The sequence below is a fragment of the Geotrypetes seraphini genome, chromosome 2 (genome assembly GCF_902459505.1).
Source record: "Geotrypetes seraphini chromosome 2, aGeoSer1.1, whole genome shotgun sequence".
Taxonomy (NCBI): Eukaryota; Metazoa; Chordata; class Amphibia; order Gymnophiona; family Dermophiidae; genus Geotrypetes; species Geotrypetes seraphini.
Genome location: NC_047085.1, coordinates 104,561,979 through 104,578,156, shown reverse-complemented (window position 1 = coordinate 104,578,156; position 16,178 = coordinate 104,561,979). Strand labels below are relative to the sequence as shown.

Below are 16,178 nucleotides of genomic sequence, written 5' to 3'. Positions count from 1 at the left end.
GGCAAATAGGGGTGCAGAAGGAACAAGGATGGTGGACCTGGGAATAGAAGAAATGTCAGAGGGACAGGAGACCCTGCACAAACAGAAGAAACAGATAAATACAAGAGACACATGGAGTCAAAGTAAATTACCAAAAAACCCCAAAACATGTTCAAACAGTAAAGCTAGAAAAAAGTACTTTATTTTGCATTTATTAATTTAAATGTTAATTTAAATTAATTTAAATGTAATTTAAATTTACTAATTTAAATGTTAGCTTTTGGAAATAAACATCTCTGATATCTTGAATTTTTTAAAAAAAGGTACTGCGGGGCGAGGGGTGTTTTAAAAGGAAGGGTGGGTGGGCGGGCGCCGGGGCTTTTCAAGTTTCAAGTTTATTAGGATTTTATATACCGCCTATCAAGGTTATCTAAGCGGTTTTACAATCAGGTACTCAAGCATTTTCCCTCTCTGTCCCGGTGGGCTCACAATCTAGCTAACGTACCTGGGGCTATTTTATTTGAGGGTTTTTTTTAAAGGGCGGGCAGTTTTTTTTTGTTTTGTTTTGTTTTTAAAAAGGTACCGGCAGGGAAGGGAAGAGGAAAAGTTTGTTAGTTGGCTGGGACAGATCCCTCCTGTCTCAGCCTACCACTAGACCATCAGAGGTGGGGGGGCAGGTTACATTTCAGGGTAGTGGAACAGGGTACAAAGCCTGGCAGGGAAGGGGGGGGACAGGGTGCGGAGCCTAGCAGTGAGGGAGGACAGGGTACAGAGCCTGATTGTGGGGTTGGGTGCAGAGCCTGTTATGGAGTGAGAGAGCTGGGTGCACAATTTGGTTCAGAATGGTTTTTTTCTTGTTTTCCTCCTCTAAATCTAGGGTGCATCTTATGGAGTGAAAAATACAGTATTACATTATATAGGACTTACCTGCTGACTCAGGCCCAGAAACACTAAAGTCAGCGATCGTCTAACAGTTGTCATTAAACTGGTTTTGATTGATTTAGCGATGATCAGATTTGCAGACCCGATGCACAAAACAGCTCACTGCATGGTTTTTTGCATGACTGCTCATTCTCTGATCCAGCCATGCAAATAAGGTTAATATTGGAATGCCATGTAAACTATCCAAGCGACTGATGCTCTAACATCGCTTTATGATGCATTAAAAAAAATGATCTCTCTTAGCGATCTGAAAAAAGTGACTTGTCAAGACAAGTCGCTTACATGTCTTACCGATGGTTCAGCCCTGAAATTAATATAATATTTATAACATTGATACCATAAATACAGTTTTTACAATAGCAGGAATTTGAACGTGTATTATATGCTTGTGAGCACTTGTGTTGAAGACATGTCTTTATGTTTACCCGTTAACAGTGTAAAATATAGAAGAGAGGGTGGCAAAAAGATGGGGCCAATGAGAAGGCTAAAATGGTATATACATTAAAAAAATATTTTTTTCTAATCTTTTAGGTTGGCCCAGATGATATTAGAAACTTTGATGCAGAATTTACAGAAGAAATGGTTCCCTATTCTGTTTGTATATCCACTGACTATTCTATAGTGAATGCTAGTGTCCTGGAAGCAGAGGATGCCTTTGCTGGATTTTCTTATGCACCATCCTCTGAAGACTTGTTTCCATAGAGGACTGGCTTGAAATGTTACACAACCTGGCTGGTAGGCCCTGCACAAAAAGACGCTGTGATTTTCAGCTTGTGGACTTGAATAACTTAATTAGTGCCTCAATTTTTTTTTTTTTTTTTTTTTTTTGGGGGGGGGAGATTTAGACTAAAGTCTATGAAGAATTTTTTTTCTATTGCATAAAAGCAATATGGGCATTTCAACCTGCTATTTTCTTATTTACAGTTTTGTATATTATACAGGATAACTTTAAATGAAAACATTTTTAAATTGTTAACTAGTTTAATGTTTTCTTCCATGTTTACACCATTTTCTATATAAGATTAGCTATCTTTTGATAACAGAATAATTTAGCATTTGTAAATGTATTTTGTAACTCTTTACAACAAATTAATATGCTCATCATAACTAACTATGCAATACTTTATCATTTTAAAAGACATAATTTTATAGCTCCTCGTAAGTGCGTTACTTCAAAAATTTTAAATCATCATAAAATGTGTTAAATGGACTTTTTAGAAAATAAATGTTATCTTGTAATACTTCTCAGTTACAACGTCAATACCATATTTCCAGAATTGCTAGAGAGTTTATAAAGTAGTGTATTTTCTTTATAACACAAAAGATTAAGGGGTTCATTTTACTAAATTGTATACTGCAGGTCACTTGAATACATCCCATGGTAACTTTGCAATCTGTGTGCTCATTACACACTAATTTTTTTAGAGGGTATATTGGCGCAGAGGAGGGATGTTCTTATGCTAGCCAGTTAGTGCACCTACATTACCCCACACTAAATAGCACACAGATAATGCAGGAGTCTTTACCACCTACAAAATGGTAAGTTCTCCGCTAGCAATTTTTAAAAATGACTATGTACTAACAGCAACATTAACACATGGCTATTAATGCAAAAAAAAAAAAAAAAAAAAAAGAAGAATAAAATCAGAGATTTTACAGCTGCAATAAAAATTGGCCTTAGTATCCTGGAAAGACCCACATAAGAGTGCGCTAAGGACTTTTTACTGTAGCTTAGTAAAAGGTCCCCTACATTTGTTAAAACAGATTGACAGATTATTTGAATTGCAGTGAGTATCATTGATTGAAAAACCTTTAAAGTGGAACTGTAATGCCATAAAAGCAAATCGTGATGGTACAAGCCTATGCAACAGGATATTTTTTTCTTTTGAGAGAATTAGGTGATGTTTGTATATTCAGTATTAAAATGATTTTACAGCTGTACATAGGAATAGAGGTGCAGGTGGTCTCAACTGTTATGAGATGAAAAGCACAAGGGTTCTTTTAAAGCCGATGTTTGGCATCCCAAAGTACAAGAACCTATGCCCAAAACATGTATTTAATTTCATCAGTGTGTTTGAACTGATACAAATTTCAATATTTTTCTATTTTTTCGTTTCATTGAACATTGTCTTTATGCATATTCTGATCAGCACAAGAATTATATTTTAGTTATGATGATTCATTATAAGAATTTGTATTGAAAGACAAATGGCTTGTGGCATAAATGTCTAGTAAAATTAATTCATATGTGTGTGTATGGAGGAAGAATGTTACAATGAAATCCAATTATTCCATAAAAACTAGTTGGTTTACTTCTTTTTTGAGTTCTGCTGTTTACTGTCTCATAAAATTAAAGAGAGCATCTAAAATTGATCTAATTTTTCCCTCTGATATTTCATGGTTGGGTCCAATAGTCCTAAAAGTGAACTTGATTTTAAATAGAACTCCTGCTGTGCCCCAGGGTCACTTCCCTGATACTGGAGCAGAAGTGAGGAAAATATGTATAAATCTTTCACAACTAATGCAGATAATAAAAGTAGATACCACTTGAGAAAGATGGTTAGAAGTTAAACCTGCATCCAGTAATATACCTAAATTGCATACCTCCAGGAATTTGTCCAAACCTTTTTTTAAACCCAGCTATGTTGGGGCCTTTTTACTAAAGTTTAACATATGCATAGAATCTTATGGTGTATAATTCTTTAATTGCATTAATGATTCATACATTTACCACAAACTCAATGCAATATCATCACTCTTATAGGTCCTTTAACTAAAGTGCGCTAACCGATTTAACACACGCTAATCGCTATTGCGTCCATAGAATATAATGGACACGTTAGCATTTAGTGTGCACTAAATCGGCTAGCATGCCTTAGTAAAAGAGGGGTAAGTTTTTAAGACTCTTAGGATCTTTGTAAGTTAGTGCAGTAATTCTTCAGTAATTTTTTATGAAGAGCTGCTAAAATTGTCATTGAACCTTAGTTTGTCTTTCAAAACTACAAATATGCACTTAGCATAATGTCCATTAGCAGATACTAGCAAATACTATGCTTTAGCAAAGGGCCACCATTTTTTAATTTTTATGTATTAACCTTTGGAGTGGATCTACACAGCAACCTGAATTAAAAGTATTTTTTAAAACTTTTGGTGTCTGGCCATTTAATTTTTCTAATCACGTTGGTTCTAGTCTTTGGTTTGTTTTCCTCTGTCTTTTCTAATGCTCTTGCCAGGATTTCCTATCTGCAGTTTTTATCCTTCCTGTCTGATCTCTCCTTTCAGCTTTCTTCCATTTATTTTTCTGGTTTCATGCAATTTCTTTTTTTTTTTTAAATTGCATTCTACCTACATCTTTCCTTCTTTCCCTCACACTTCCCCTTCCATCTAGTTTCTTTGCTCTTTTACCCCCTTCTGTATTAATTCCCCACACTCTCCCCCCTCCTATTCCATCTAGCTCTTTCTCAACTCTCCCATTCATTTCATTTCATTTCTCTTCTCCCTGCATTCCACTAGTTCCCCTTTTTCATTTCCTGCTCTCCACTAGCAATCCTCTCCTTAACATCCTCCCTTCACTGTTTCATTTCTCTCGCTCTCAACTCCTTTTCCATCCAACCTTCCATCTCTTTCAATCCCCTTCCATCCACCAACTATTATTAATTTTTTTCTCCCTTTGTATCTACCAACTCCCCCCTTTCTCCACATCCTTTTATCACACTACTCCCCCACCTCATTCCAAAGCCACCATAACTGTGACCATACGTCCCGTTTTTAGCTCGCCTGTCCCGTTGTCCGCATACACATCTTTGGGATACCGAAATGTCCTGTTTTCAGAAGAAGCAAGACAGGCGAGCTAAAAATGGGCCACTGCTGCACTAACAGATCATCTTTGTGCAGTGACCCACAAGCCTTCCCCTTTCCCCTCCCCCGACATCAATTCTGATATCGGAGAGGAAGTTCCGGGCCAGCCAATCGCTGCCTGGCTGGCCCAGAACTTCCTATCTGACATCAGAATTGACTTGTGGGGAAGGGGGAAAGGCTTGTGCAGTTGCTGCAAGAAGATGATCTGTTAGTGTGGTGGTACTGGCAGCAGCAGCTGCCTAGGGGGGAGGGTCGGGAGACTGAAAGGAAGGGGGACAGGGAGAGAAAAGAAAGGGGAGGCAGGGAGAGAGAAAGAAAGGATGCACAGTCAAGGAAGTGCAACCAGAGACCCATGAAATCACCAGACCACAACAGGTAGGAGAAATGATTTTATTTTTAATTGAGTGATCAAAATGCGTCAGTTTTGAGAATTTAAATCAGCTGTCTATATTTTGTACTATATTTAATTGGGGGGGGGGGGGTGTCGATGTTCGGGCGTCTTGTCCCGTTTTTGAAGAAATAAATGGTCACGTTAACCATAACCCGTTCTCCCTCCCCAATCTCGCACACCCACTATTGTAGAAGCAGCATCAAAATAAAATGATTTAAAAGTAGAGAAAAGATGCAGAATCGGTTGCTGGCTATGGGCCTCTGCCGGTCCCAAGTAACTCCTCTCCTATTTAGGAGAGGTGGCGGCGAGACCCATAGAAGAACCCTGAGCAACTTGCATAAGGAAAGTCAAGTGGCTCTTTATTTCATTTTGGTCACTGCTACTTCCCAGCGGGGGAAAGTTTTGTGCTAGGGAGGCGTAGCCTTCCCAAGTAATTATACCGAACACTTGGCAAAAAAAAAAAAAAAATATATATATATATATATTAAATTCTCAGTTTTTTTGTTACTGAATCGTCGCAAGTTGCCGGCAACGCATCTCGGAGCTTTTCCTCTTCCGCCCCTTCCTGAAACGACTTCCATTTCCGGTGGGGAGAGAAAGCGGCAGAGGGAAAGCTCCGGCCTGTTTTATGAATTGCGAGCGGTGATCTCAAAACCCAATTTGAAGGTGGAAATGGGAAGCATGTGGATGCCGAGCTGCGGGGTTGCTGCGAGGAAAGACGTACTGTAACCGAACTAAGTGAACGAGGGATGGTAGACCGCGGGGGCGGGGGTTACCGGGTTCGTGAGTGCGTGTGAAGAGGGGAACTGGGCGCGGGAGGGCCGTCAAATGTTTAATTGTAATTGCTTATGCCACACGCCTAATGAGTGTGACGTTGAATCTCTCCAGTTTGTTATCGAGGAAAAAAAACCCCCAAAACTCCAGCGCACTTACATGGCTGCAGACCAGCTGGCAATGAAGGAGGCCGCCCAGATGTATATGGATAGGAGCGGGGCCCTACAGAAATTTGTGGAGGATTGCGACAAATATAACAGTATGCTAAATGCGATATTTTGTGATAGTTTATTAATATGTTATTTTTAAATTATAAACTCTAAGCAATACGGGCAAAACTTAAGTGTATATACCCATACTGAGTCAGACCAGTGGTTCATCTTGCATAGTATCCTGTTTCCACAATGGCCAATCCAGGTCACCAGTATCTGGAGGAAACTCAAATAGCAACATTTCATGCTACCAATCCTGGGGCAAGCAGTGCCCTGCCTCCATGTCTATCAATAGCACAGTGGTCCCCAAACTTTTTTGCAAGACAATTTTTCCAAGGGGGGATTCAAGAGCATAATCAATAAAGTTCTTAATATATAATCTAATTATTACATTTACAATGTAAATATAATTATATTTTATATTAGGCACTTTATTTCTATTATTATTACTTCATAATATATATATTAATACAACTCACCATAATGCAGAATCAGTGGGAACCCAGACCATGTTTCCCTGCAACTAGATGGTCCCATCTGGGGATGATGGAAGACAGTGACACCCAAAGTGTGTTCTACAGATGACATGGGGGGAAAAATGTGTCCCCGTCACCATCCCTGTTAGCTCAGTCTCCAGCCCATCCTTGCAAACTGTCTGATCCCATCTACACAAGCCTTGAATAGTTATGATTTTATATTGAACTTATTTTATTAAAGTATAAAAAGAAACAATATTCTGTACAATTGTCATAAACACAAATAATACAGAGGAAGGATCAACAAAACCCCTGTTTTCCCCTCACCTTCATAAATATCTCTTCCACTATCAAGAAAACTGAATAAGCCAAATTATTACAGAATGTTACACAGAAAAATAATGCTAACCGAATACCACAGTCACATATGATAGGAATAGTGTTAGGGAAGTGCAACTAGGGCAACTGCCCCCTGGTCAGAGAGAGCTCTAAGCCAGCTGGAAGCTAAAGAAGCAGGGCCTGGGCTTTGCAGGCCCAAGTTTTGTCTAACACCAGCTCTAGCAGGATATATATTTCAAATCTGATATATATTTCAAATCTGATATATTCTAATCACAAAATAGAAAATAAAAAAAAAAATTTTCTACCTTTTGTTGTCTTGTCATTTTATTCTTCAAATCATCTTGGTCTCAGGCGCTGGTCTCTGGGAGTTTATTTTTATTTTTTGTCTTCTCTTAATTTACTTGCCAGGGTCTCCTGACCGTTTGACATTTCTTCTTTCTCCATGGTCAGCATCTTCCTTCTCTGTCTCCTATATGTCCCTTTCTAGTATTTCCCTTGTGACCATATCCCTGCCTTCATCATCTCACCATTCTATGAACTCCTTCCTCCATCCTTCCATCTTATGTCCCAAGTTAATGCTTCCCTCCCTTTCTCCATTCTTTGTCCCAAATTCATGCCCCCTCCCTCCTTCCTTCTTTCCATCCTTTGTCTGAAGTTTGTACTCCCTCCTTTCTGTGTCCCAACACCCCTCTTCTCTCTCATGTCCCAACACACCCCTCTTCATCTTTCTCTCCCTCTATTCTGTGTTCCAAGTTCATGCCTCCCTCCCACAGATGTTTACCGTTTTTGACTGGCTCCCTCCTCACAGCCGCATTTCTCTTCACAAAGCTGTGGCTGACCCGAAAGCCTAGAGGGAAGGCTACCAGGTCAGCCATGGGCAGCATGTAGGAGCTGCTGCCTGCAGCTTTGTGAAGAGACGTGCGGCTGGGAGGAGAAAACTGGCTAGAACCCAGAGAATGCCTGCAATGTAAAAATTAAAATTTCTGTGCGGCCCAGTTCAGCATAGCCCATAGCCCTGTGGTTGGGGGTCCCTGCAATAGCAGACTATGGACTTTTCCAAACCTTTTTTATGTTCAATTTTTTTATTAGAACTTTTAAACATTGCATATGAGGGGCCATTGAAAAGATGGCCCAATTGAGAAGAGAATGATGTGAAGCCATGAAACTTACAAGTTATTCCACACTTTTTTGACACTTTTCGTTTCAATGAAATGAAACGAAAAGTGTCAAGAAAAGTATAAAATAACTTGTAAGTTCATGGCTCCACATCATTCTATTTTTGGTTAAGCTGAGATCTTTTCAGCAATTCTTCTACAAACAATTAGCATCACAAAATATATAATGATGCATGGATGGTTCCAGTGCAAAGTGCACACGAGTTCTGAACATGTGAGTAGTACATCTTCACCCAGAGGGATGCAGAAGGTATCATCTTACATTTTCAACCCCGCCTCCTTGCATCACCAGGCACTGCCTTCTCAGTTTTTCCCTTCTGCAAGTGAGGAGAAGGTGTCTTTTTCATCTGCTCTTCTTAATATTAATTATTTTCGGGTATGGATGTTTTTTTTCAAGGCTTTGGGTGCTTTTGAGCTCCCCAGTAGTCCTGGATCAGCTCTGCCACGGACAAGCTGCAGGATCAGGTTTCTGAAGTCTCTAGCTGGGTGTGCCATCTTTGCAGCAGGCCAGCCTGCCCTAACATTTGGATCGGCTTGGGGTTCAGCCCCTGGGAGTCTGTTCACCTGATTTTGTTCAAAGCACATGAGTGAAGGCTGTTTTGGGGCCCCTCACTGGTTGGGAGACCTTGCAGATGCCAGTTGCTTGCCCCCCCCCCCTTTCTCCTGAAGAAATGTGTAGAGACTAGAGAGATAGAGGGTTTCAGAAAAGATAGCCCAAAGAGACAAGCCCTTGGATAATCCTGATTGCTTGTCTGAGACAGAAAAAGCTTTTCCTCTATCCAGCTACAATATAAGCTAATGCAGGCACAGCTTATGGCAGCACAGTGAGCACAGCCCATTACTGTCTGTGAGAGATAACCAGGGTGGAGTTGAATTGGGGTTTTGAGGAGTTTCAGGGGCTTCCATAAGGGTTCCCTTCCCCTAAAATCCCGTTTTTGGCATTTTTGTCTGTTTTTATAGCTTCCCAAGCTGTTTTTTGCACCAAAATCACTGCTGTCGTGGATATCCCAATTTTATTTTAAAAGCCTTTCCTTACTTCAGCACATCTCATTTGGGTCTAGAATCAGTCAGGATGGATTCCATAGGTGATTTAATCACTATCGCATCAATTTTGTGATGGATAGGTACTTGAGAAGCGACCATGCAGTACATGCCCGGGCAAGTGAGATGTTTGACAGGAACATTGGGCTTAGCCGCCCCCCCCCCCCCACCCGGGACCCTCCAGAAACTGAGAAAGCTTTAGAAGTGGGACATAAATCCCTCCTAGAGCTCTCTACTGATGATTCAGCTCCACCAGCGAAGCAAAAATGTGCAGACGCTACTTTTACAGGGAGGTCCCCTGAGGGAATCCTAAAAAGGACCTCCGGGGACTCAGGTTTTTGATTCTGATTTTGTGGCCCTCATATGAGGCCTAGGTAAGGAACAAATAGTCTCCAGGCCCAGCTGAGACTGCCAGTTAGCATGCAGAATCTGGCTCCTCTTTCAGAAAAGGGATGACTGACGTGTAAAGTCCAGTCAGAGGAGGACTGAGAAAGACTGTTCTCTCCAGAAGTTCCTCCTCTGTAGGAGACGCAGGTTCTCATTTGGGTAAGGGTAGCCAGGAGGCTATAGCAGTCCTAGACCAGGAAGAGGATCCTACATTCTGCAGGCTCTTTAAGTCATCTGACTTAGATGAAATCATTGCAGTCTCTGCAGGAACTGGATTTAGAGATTCCTCAAACTGCATCAACACAGTGCTCACTGCTAAGATCACTATAGAAATATAGAGTATGACGGCAGAAAAGGTCCATCTGCCCAACAAGTCTGCCCACTCGAAGAACCCTCCCCCCTAAGCACTTCCTCGAAGTGAACCCACATGTTTATCCCATTTTTTCTTAAAATCGAGCACGTTGCTGGCCTCAACTACCTGAAGTGGAAGATCATTCCAACGATCAACCACCCTTCCGGTGAAGAAATTCTTCCTAATGTCACCATGAAATCTCCCACCCTTGTTTTTTAACAGATGCCCTCTTGTTGCCGTAGCTCCTTTAAGGAAAAGGATGTCTTCTTCCACCTCAATACGGCCAGTAACATATTGAACGTCTCTGTCATGTCTCCCCTCTCTCTGCGTTCCTCGAGAGAGTATAGCTGCAATTTACCTAGACGTTCTTCATATGGAAGATCCTTGAGTCCTAAGACCATCCTAGTGGCCATTTGCTGAACTGACTATGATGCTGACTGAGCATTGGGAAATGTCAGAGGGGTCCTTGTGATTGGCTAAGCTGTATCCAATTGCTCCTGATTTTCAGCAACTGTTCATAACACCTAAGATTAATTCCTTGGTGGCACAGACCACAAAGCATACTTCGCTTCACAGCAAATGGGGTGTGGTCTTGAAGAATGCTCAGGACCCCAGACTGGATCTGATTCTCAAAAGGCAATTTAAGGCTTTGGATCTTAAGTCAGCGGTTTCCTTCATAGTAAAGTGTTGGCTTACTCTATTTTCACCCGCCAGGATGCTTTGAATCAGACAATGGAGATTTGGCTTCTAAAACCACGATGAGTAAGCTGCCCTTTAAGGAACAGATGCTTTTTGGCAAAAAGCTAGATGACCTTATGACCAGTGTAATAGACAGGCATCCTAAGTCTCTTCCAGATAGCAAGCCACATGCGCCTCGAGGGTCAAGTCATGGCACCTTTTGAGGCTACAGATGGCTTTGGCAAACTTCTCTTTGCAGAGGTCATTTCAAGGGGCTAGGAAGAGGTTTGGTGCCTCTGGACAAAACCCCGCATCAGGTCTCTGTTCGGCATCCAATTCCAAAAAGTCCCAATGATACCAAATCCCTCTCCTATCTTCCCCAGATAGGTGGGAGAATTGCAGTGTTTCGGGAGACCTGGGAATGGATTTTCATAGACCAGTGGGTGCTCAAATTTTTCAGCCACTTTGAGATTTTTTCCTAGACTCCCCAGCAGGGAGGCCTAGAGAAATCAGCCAGGGTATGAGCAACGGTACAATGACTGCTGTAGAACCGGGTGGTAGAAGGAGTCCCAGAGGAAGAATCAGGCTTGGGCAAATGCTCTGAATATTTCATTGTGCCAAAGAAAGATTCGGATGACTGGAGACCAATTCTGGATCTCAAGTTGGTTAATGTAGACTTAATAGTGCCCAAGTTCCATATGGAGACAGTAAAATCAGTTATTGCAGTGTTTTTCAACCTTTTTACACCCGTGGACTGGCAGAAATAAAATAATTATTTTGTGGATTGGCAAACTACTAAGACTGAAATAAAAGAAACACATTTCCGCCCCGTCTCAGCAAGCTCGGTCCCCACAAACCATCTGATCCCATCCGCACAAGCCTCAGTTATGATTTTATATTGAACGTATTTTATTAAAGTATAAAAAGAAACAATATTCTGTACAATTGTCATTTTATAAATATACAGAGCAAGGACCAACAAAACCCCTGTCTCCCCTCCCCTTCACATATATCGCCTCTACTATCAAGAAAACTGAACAAGCCAAGTTATTACAGAATGCTACACAGAAATATCATGCTAACAGAATAATGCAGTCACACATGACAGGAATAGTGTTAGGGGAGTGCCTCCTGGTCAGAGAGAGAAGCACTGCCTGGGTTTTGCAGTTCCCAGTTATGTCTCTAACAGGATATATATTTATTTCAAATCTGATATATTCTAATGACAAAATAGAAATAAAATTATTTTTTCTATCTTTTGTGGTCTCTGCTTTCATCTTCTTTTCACTCTTTTCTTTCCAGGGTCTGCCCTGTCTCTTCAATCCAGCATCTGCCTGTTCCATCCACTGTCTGCCCTCTCCCCCTTTCATATGTATCTGACTTCTTTCTATGCCCCTCTCCCCTTTCCATCCAGCCTGTGCCTCCTCTCTCCTTTTTACATCATTCATTTCAGCTTCACTGCTTTCTTCATTTTTATCTCTCCTACATCAGATCTAGCATCTTTATCCCTCTCTCATTTCTCTGCTGACCCCTTTCCAGCATCAGTCTCTCTCTCTACTTTCTCATTCCTCTGTCTCTCCCCTTTCCCTCATCTGATCTCTCCATTCCACCCTGACCCCTGACCCCCTTCCCCTCCTGTAATCTCCCTGCCAGCTGTTTCCTTCCTTTTTTCTTTCTCCCTTCCCTCCTCCCCCTATCCAACATTAACTCTCTTCCCATCCCTTTCCCTCCTCCCATCCCAGTAGCATCTCTCCCTCTACCTCCCTCCAGGTCCAGTAGCAGCTCCCCCTTTATCCAGCAGTTTCCCAGCCTCCAACAGTGGCTTTCTCTCCTTCCAGCAGCTCTCAGTACTTGCCTGCAGCAGTGATTTACTTAGGCAGCCTTGGGTCCGTTGCCGCCACTGAGGAAAGGGGAAGTTGCTGATGTGAATCACTGCCCTGGCAAGTACGAGAGCTGCTGGGAGGGGAGGCAGCCACTGTCGAAGGCTCCCCATGATTTTGCTCCTGCGCACCCTGCACATTCGCGACCCCCCCCAAGCCGGCACAAACAGCGTTGCACTGCAGGCCCTGCCACCCAAAACGAGCTGAAGGCCCCTACCCGCCGCATCTCGCACGTGGGCAGACTCTCAGCACAGATGCTGCCGATGGCCCCAATCCACATGCTGACCCCCCCCCCCCCCGCGCACACTGACCATCTCCCTTCTACCTGCACCTGCAGCTCTCTCCCTTCCATCTGCACCTTCCCCGCGGCCCTCTTCGGCGACTTGGCAGGGGTAGCGATCAAGACAGGCTGCCGATGTCGGGACCTTCCCTCTCTGAGTCCCGCCTATTTTGTTTCAACTTCTGTTTCCGCATAGGCGAGACTCACAGAGGGAATGTCCCGACGTCGGCAGCCTGTCTTGATCACCCGAGGCTGGGAGGAACATCAGATTTCTGCCAACACCACCGGGGCAGGAAATTTAATGGCGTCGATCTCGCCAGCCCTGCGCGGACCGGCAGGAATTTTCTGCGGACTGGCAGCAGTCCGTGGACCTGCGGTTGAAGAACAGTGAGTTATTGCCTCGGTTGCTTCTGGTGAATATCTAGCCTCTTTGGATCTGAAAAAGGCTTACTTGCATATTTCCATTTTCTGGCTCACAAAAGGTTTCTCAGATTCCGTGTGCAGGAGAAACATTGTCAGTTCTCAGTGCTCCCATTTGGACATGCAACGGCACTATGCACATTCACTAAGGTAATGTTAGTAGCAGATGAAATTTAATGTGGACAAATGCAAAGTGATGCATATTGGGAAGAATAATCCAAATCATAGTTTTCGGATGTTAGGGATCACCTGGGGGTCAACGCTCAAGAAAAGGATCTGGGTGTTATCGTAGACAATACGCTGACGCCTTCCGCCCAATGTGTGGTGGCGCCAAGAAGGCAAGCAGGATGCTAGGAATTATTAGAAAAAGGATAGTTAACAAGACTAAGAATGTTATAATGCCTCTGTATTGCTCAATGGTGCGACCTCACCTTGAGTATTGTGTTCAGTTCTGGTCTCCTTATCTCAAAAAAGATATAGCAGTACTAGAAAAAGTTCAAAGAAGAGAGACCAATATGATTAAGGGGATGGAACTTCTCTCTTATGAGGAAAGACTAGAGAGGTTAGGGCTCTTCAGCTTGGAAAAGTATGTACTATTCACTCGTCTGTCCTGTCTATACTGTGAATGTACTTTGTAACCCATTCTGGGCTCCTTTGGGAGGACGGGCTAAATAAATGAATGAATGAATAAATAAAGTCTACAAAATCCTGAGTAGTGTAGAATAGGTACAAGAGGATCATTTAATTTTTTTTTTTTTTTTTTTACTATATCAAGATTTACAAAGACTAGGGGATAGTTGATGAAGTTACAAAGTAATACTTTTAAAACCAATTGGAGGAATTATTTTTTCACTCAGAGAATAGTTAAGCTCTGGAATGTGTTGCCAGAGGATGTGGTAAGAGCAGTTAATATAGCTGGTTTTAAAAAAAGGTTTGGACAAGTTCCTGGGGGAAAAGTCCATAGTCTGCTGTTGAGACAGAAATGGGATGGTAGTATGGAATGCTGCTACTATTTGGGTTTTGCCAGGTACTTGTGACTTGGATTGGCCTCGTCAAAGACAGGATACTGGGCTAGATGGACTATTGGTCTGACCTATTCTTATGTTCTTATGTACTAAGATAATGTTAGTGGCATCATCACATTTGCACATAGCCGAGATTCAGGTTCATTCGTACCTAGACAACTGGCTCATCAGGGCTCCTTCCCAGACATAGAGCCACAGAGCAGTGATGCAAGTAGTTCATCTCTTCCAGGAACTGGGCTGGATCATCAATTTGTAACTTTGCTTTCCTGATTACTCGACCAGCTTCTCTTAACTTTTCCAGATATTTTTGCCTGTCTTTCTCTTTCTGTGATCTTTTGTAGTTTATGAAAGCTAACCTCTTATTCCTTACCTTCTCAGCTACTACTTTTGTGAACCAAAACAGCCTCCTTTTCCTCTTACTTTTACTTGCTTCCTCACAAAAAGGTCTGTCACCCTTACAATAATTCCTTTCAGTTTTGCCCATTGCATTCCTTCCAGACGTTCCCATCCAGACAATTCCTTGACATAATCTCCCATCTGAACAAAGTTAGTTTTTTAAAAGTCTAGAACTTTTACTTTTGAATTAGCCCTCTCTATACCCGTCTTAATATTAAACTGTACCATGCAGTGATCACTGGATGTCAGATGATTACCCACTGTAATATCAGAACCACTTTCCTTGTTTGTAAGCACTAAGTCCAGTATGACCATCCCACGTAGGTTCCATTACCAACTGCTGGATCTACTATATCCAACTGATCTTCCATCACAGTTTCTAGATCCAGAATTTTGTTTCCCATACTTAAAGCATTAGTATATACTGCTTTCCAGACATTGCCCCTTCTCCCATCCATGTAGAGGTAACATAGAAACATAGAAAGATGACGGCAGAAAAGGGCTATAGCCCATCAAGTCTGCCCACACTATTTGCCCACACTATTTACCCACCCTCTTAAGTCTACTGACCCCCTGAAGTATAATTGTAATTATACTGTCCCTCTACTGACCCGCTCATTCAAGTCCTAGTGACCCTATCCCTTGGCATGACCTCGTAGGGATCCCACATAGGTATCCCATTTGTTCTTGAAGTCTGGGATGCTGCGTGCCTCGACCACCTGCACTGGAAGCTTGTTCCATTGCTCAATCACTCTCTCCGTGAAGAAGTACTTCCTGGCGTCGCCACGAAACTTCCCTCCCCTGAGCTTGAGCGGATGTCCTCTTGTGGTCGAGGGTCCCTTGAGAAGAAAGATATCATCTTCCACCTCGACCCGTTCCGTGATGTACTTAAATGTCTCAATCATGTCTCCCCTCTCCCTACGCTCTTCGAGAGTGTAGAGCTGCAATTTACTCAGTCTTTCTTCGTACGGGAGACCCTTTAGCCCCGAGACCATCCTGGTGGCCATCCGCTGAACCGATTCAATTCTGAGCACATCCTTACGGTAATGTGGCCTCCAGAAATGCACACAGTATTCCAGATGAGGTCTCACCATGGCTCTGTACAATGGCATCATGACTTCAGGTTTCCTGTTGACGAAGCTTCTCTTGATACAACCTATCATCTGCCGTGCTTTAGATGAAGCCTTTTCCACTTGAGTGGCTGCTTTCATGTCAGCACTGATGATTACTCCTAAGTCTCGTTCTGCCATAGTCCTGGTTAAAGTTTCTCCATTCAGGGTGTAAGTTCTGCAAGGATTTCCGTTACCGAGATGCATGACCTTACATTTCTTGGCGTTGAAGCCCAGCTGCCAGATCAAGGACCAACTTTCCAAAGTATGCAGGTCCTGCTCCATAGCATTCTGTAGATTATAGCCGTTTACTATATTGCATAGTTTGGCGTCATCAGCGAATAAGGTTACCTTACCTTGAAGCCCTTGAGTCAGATCCCCAATGAATATGTTGAAGAGGAGTGGGCCCAGGACTGAACCCTGTGGCACTCCACTAGTCACCTCTGACATTTTAGAGAGGG

At 42.5% G+C, this 16,178-nt stretch overlaps 2 protein-coding genes across 2 annotated transcripts in view; both read left to right on the top strand.

Annotated features, from left to right (window-relative positions):
• The window catches only part of LOC117355193 (serine/threonine-protein kinase Sgk3), a 160,040-nt gene extending 157,448 nt beyond the window's left edge, over positions 1-2,592 (top strand). The window contains exon 17 of the mRNA XM_033933363.1: positions 1,453-2,592. Coding sequence (XP_033789254.1) covers positions 1,453-1,623 — 171 coding nt within the window. The 3' untranslated portion in view covers positions 1,624-2,592. The remainder of the gene's footprint in view (positions 1-1,452) is intronic.
• Positions 2,593-5,107: 2,515 nt separating this feature from the next.
• MCMDC2 (minichromosome maintenance domain containing 2) overlaps positions 5,108-16,178 on the top strand; it is an 89,706-nt gene continuing 78,635 nt past the window's right edge. The window contains exons 1-2 of the mRNA XM_033934257.1: positions 5,108-5,154; positions 6,059-6,203. Coding sequence (XP_033790148.1) covers positions 6,104-6,203 — 100 coding nt within the window. The 5' untranslated portion in view covers positions 5,108-5,154; positions 6,059-6,103. The remainder of the gene's footprint in view (positions 5,155-6,058; positions 6,204-16,178) is intronic.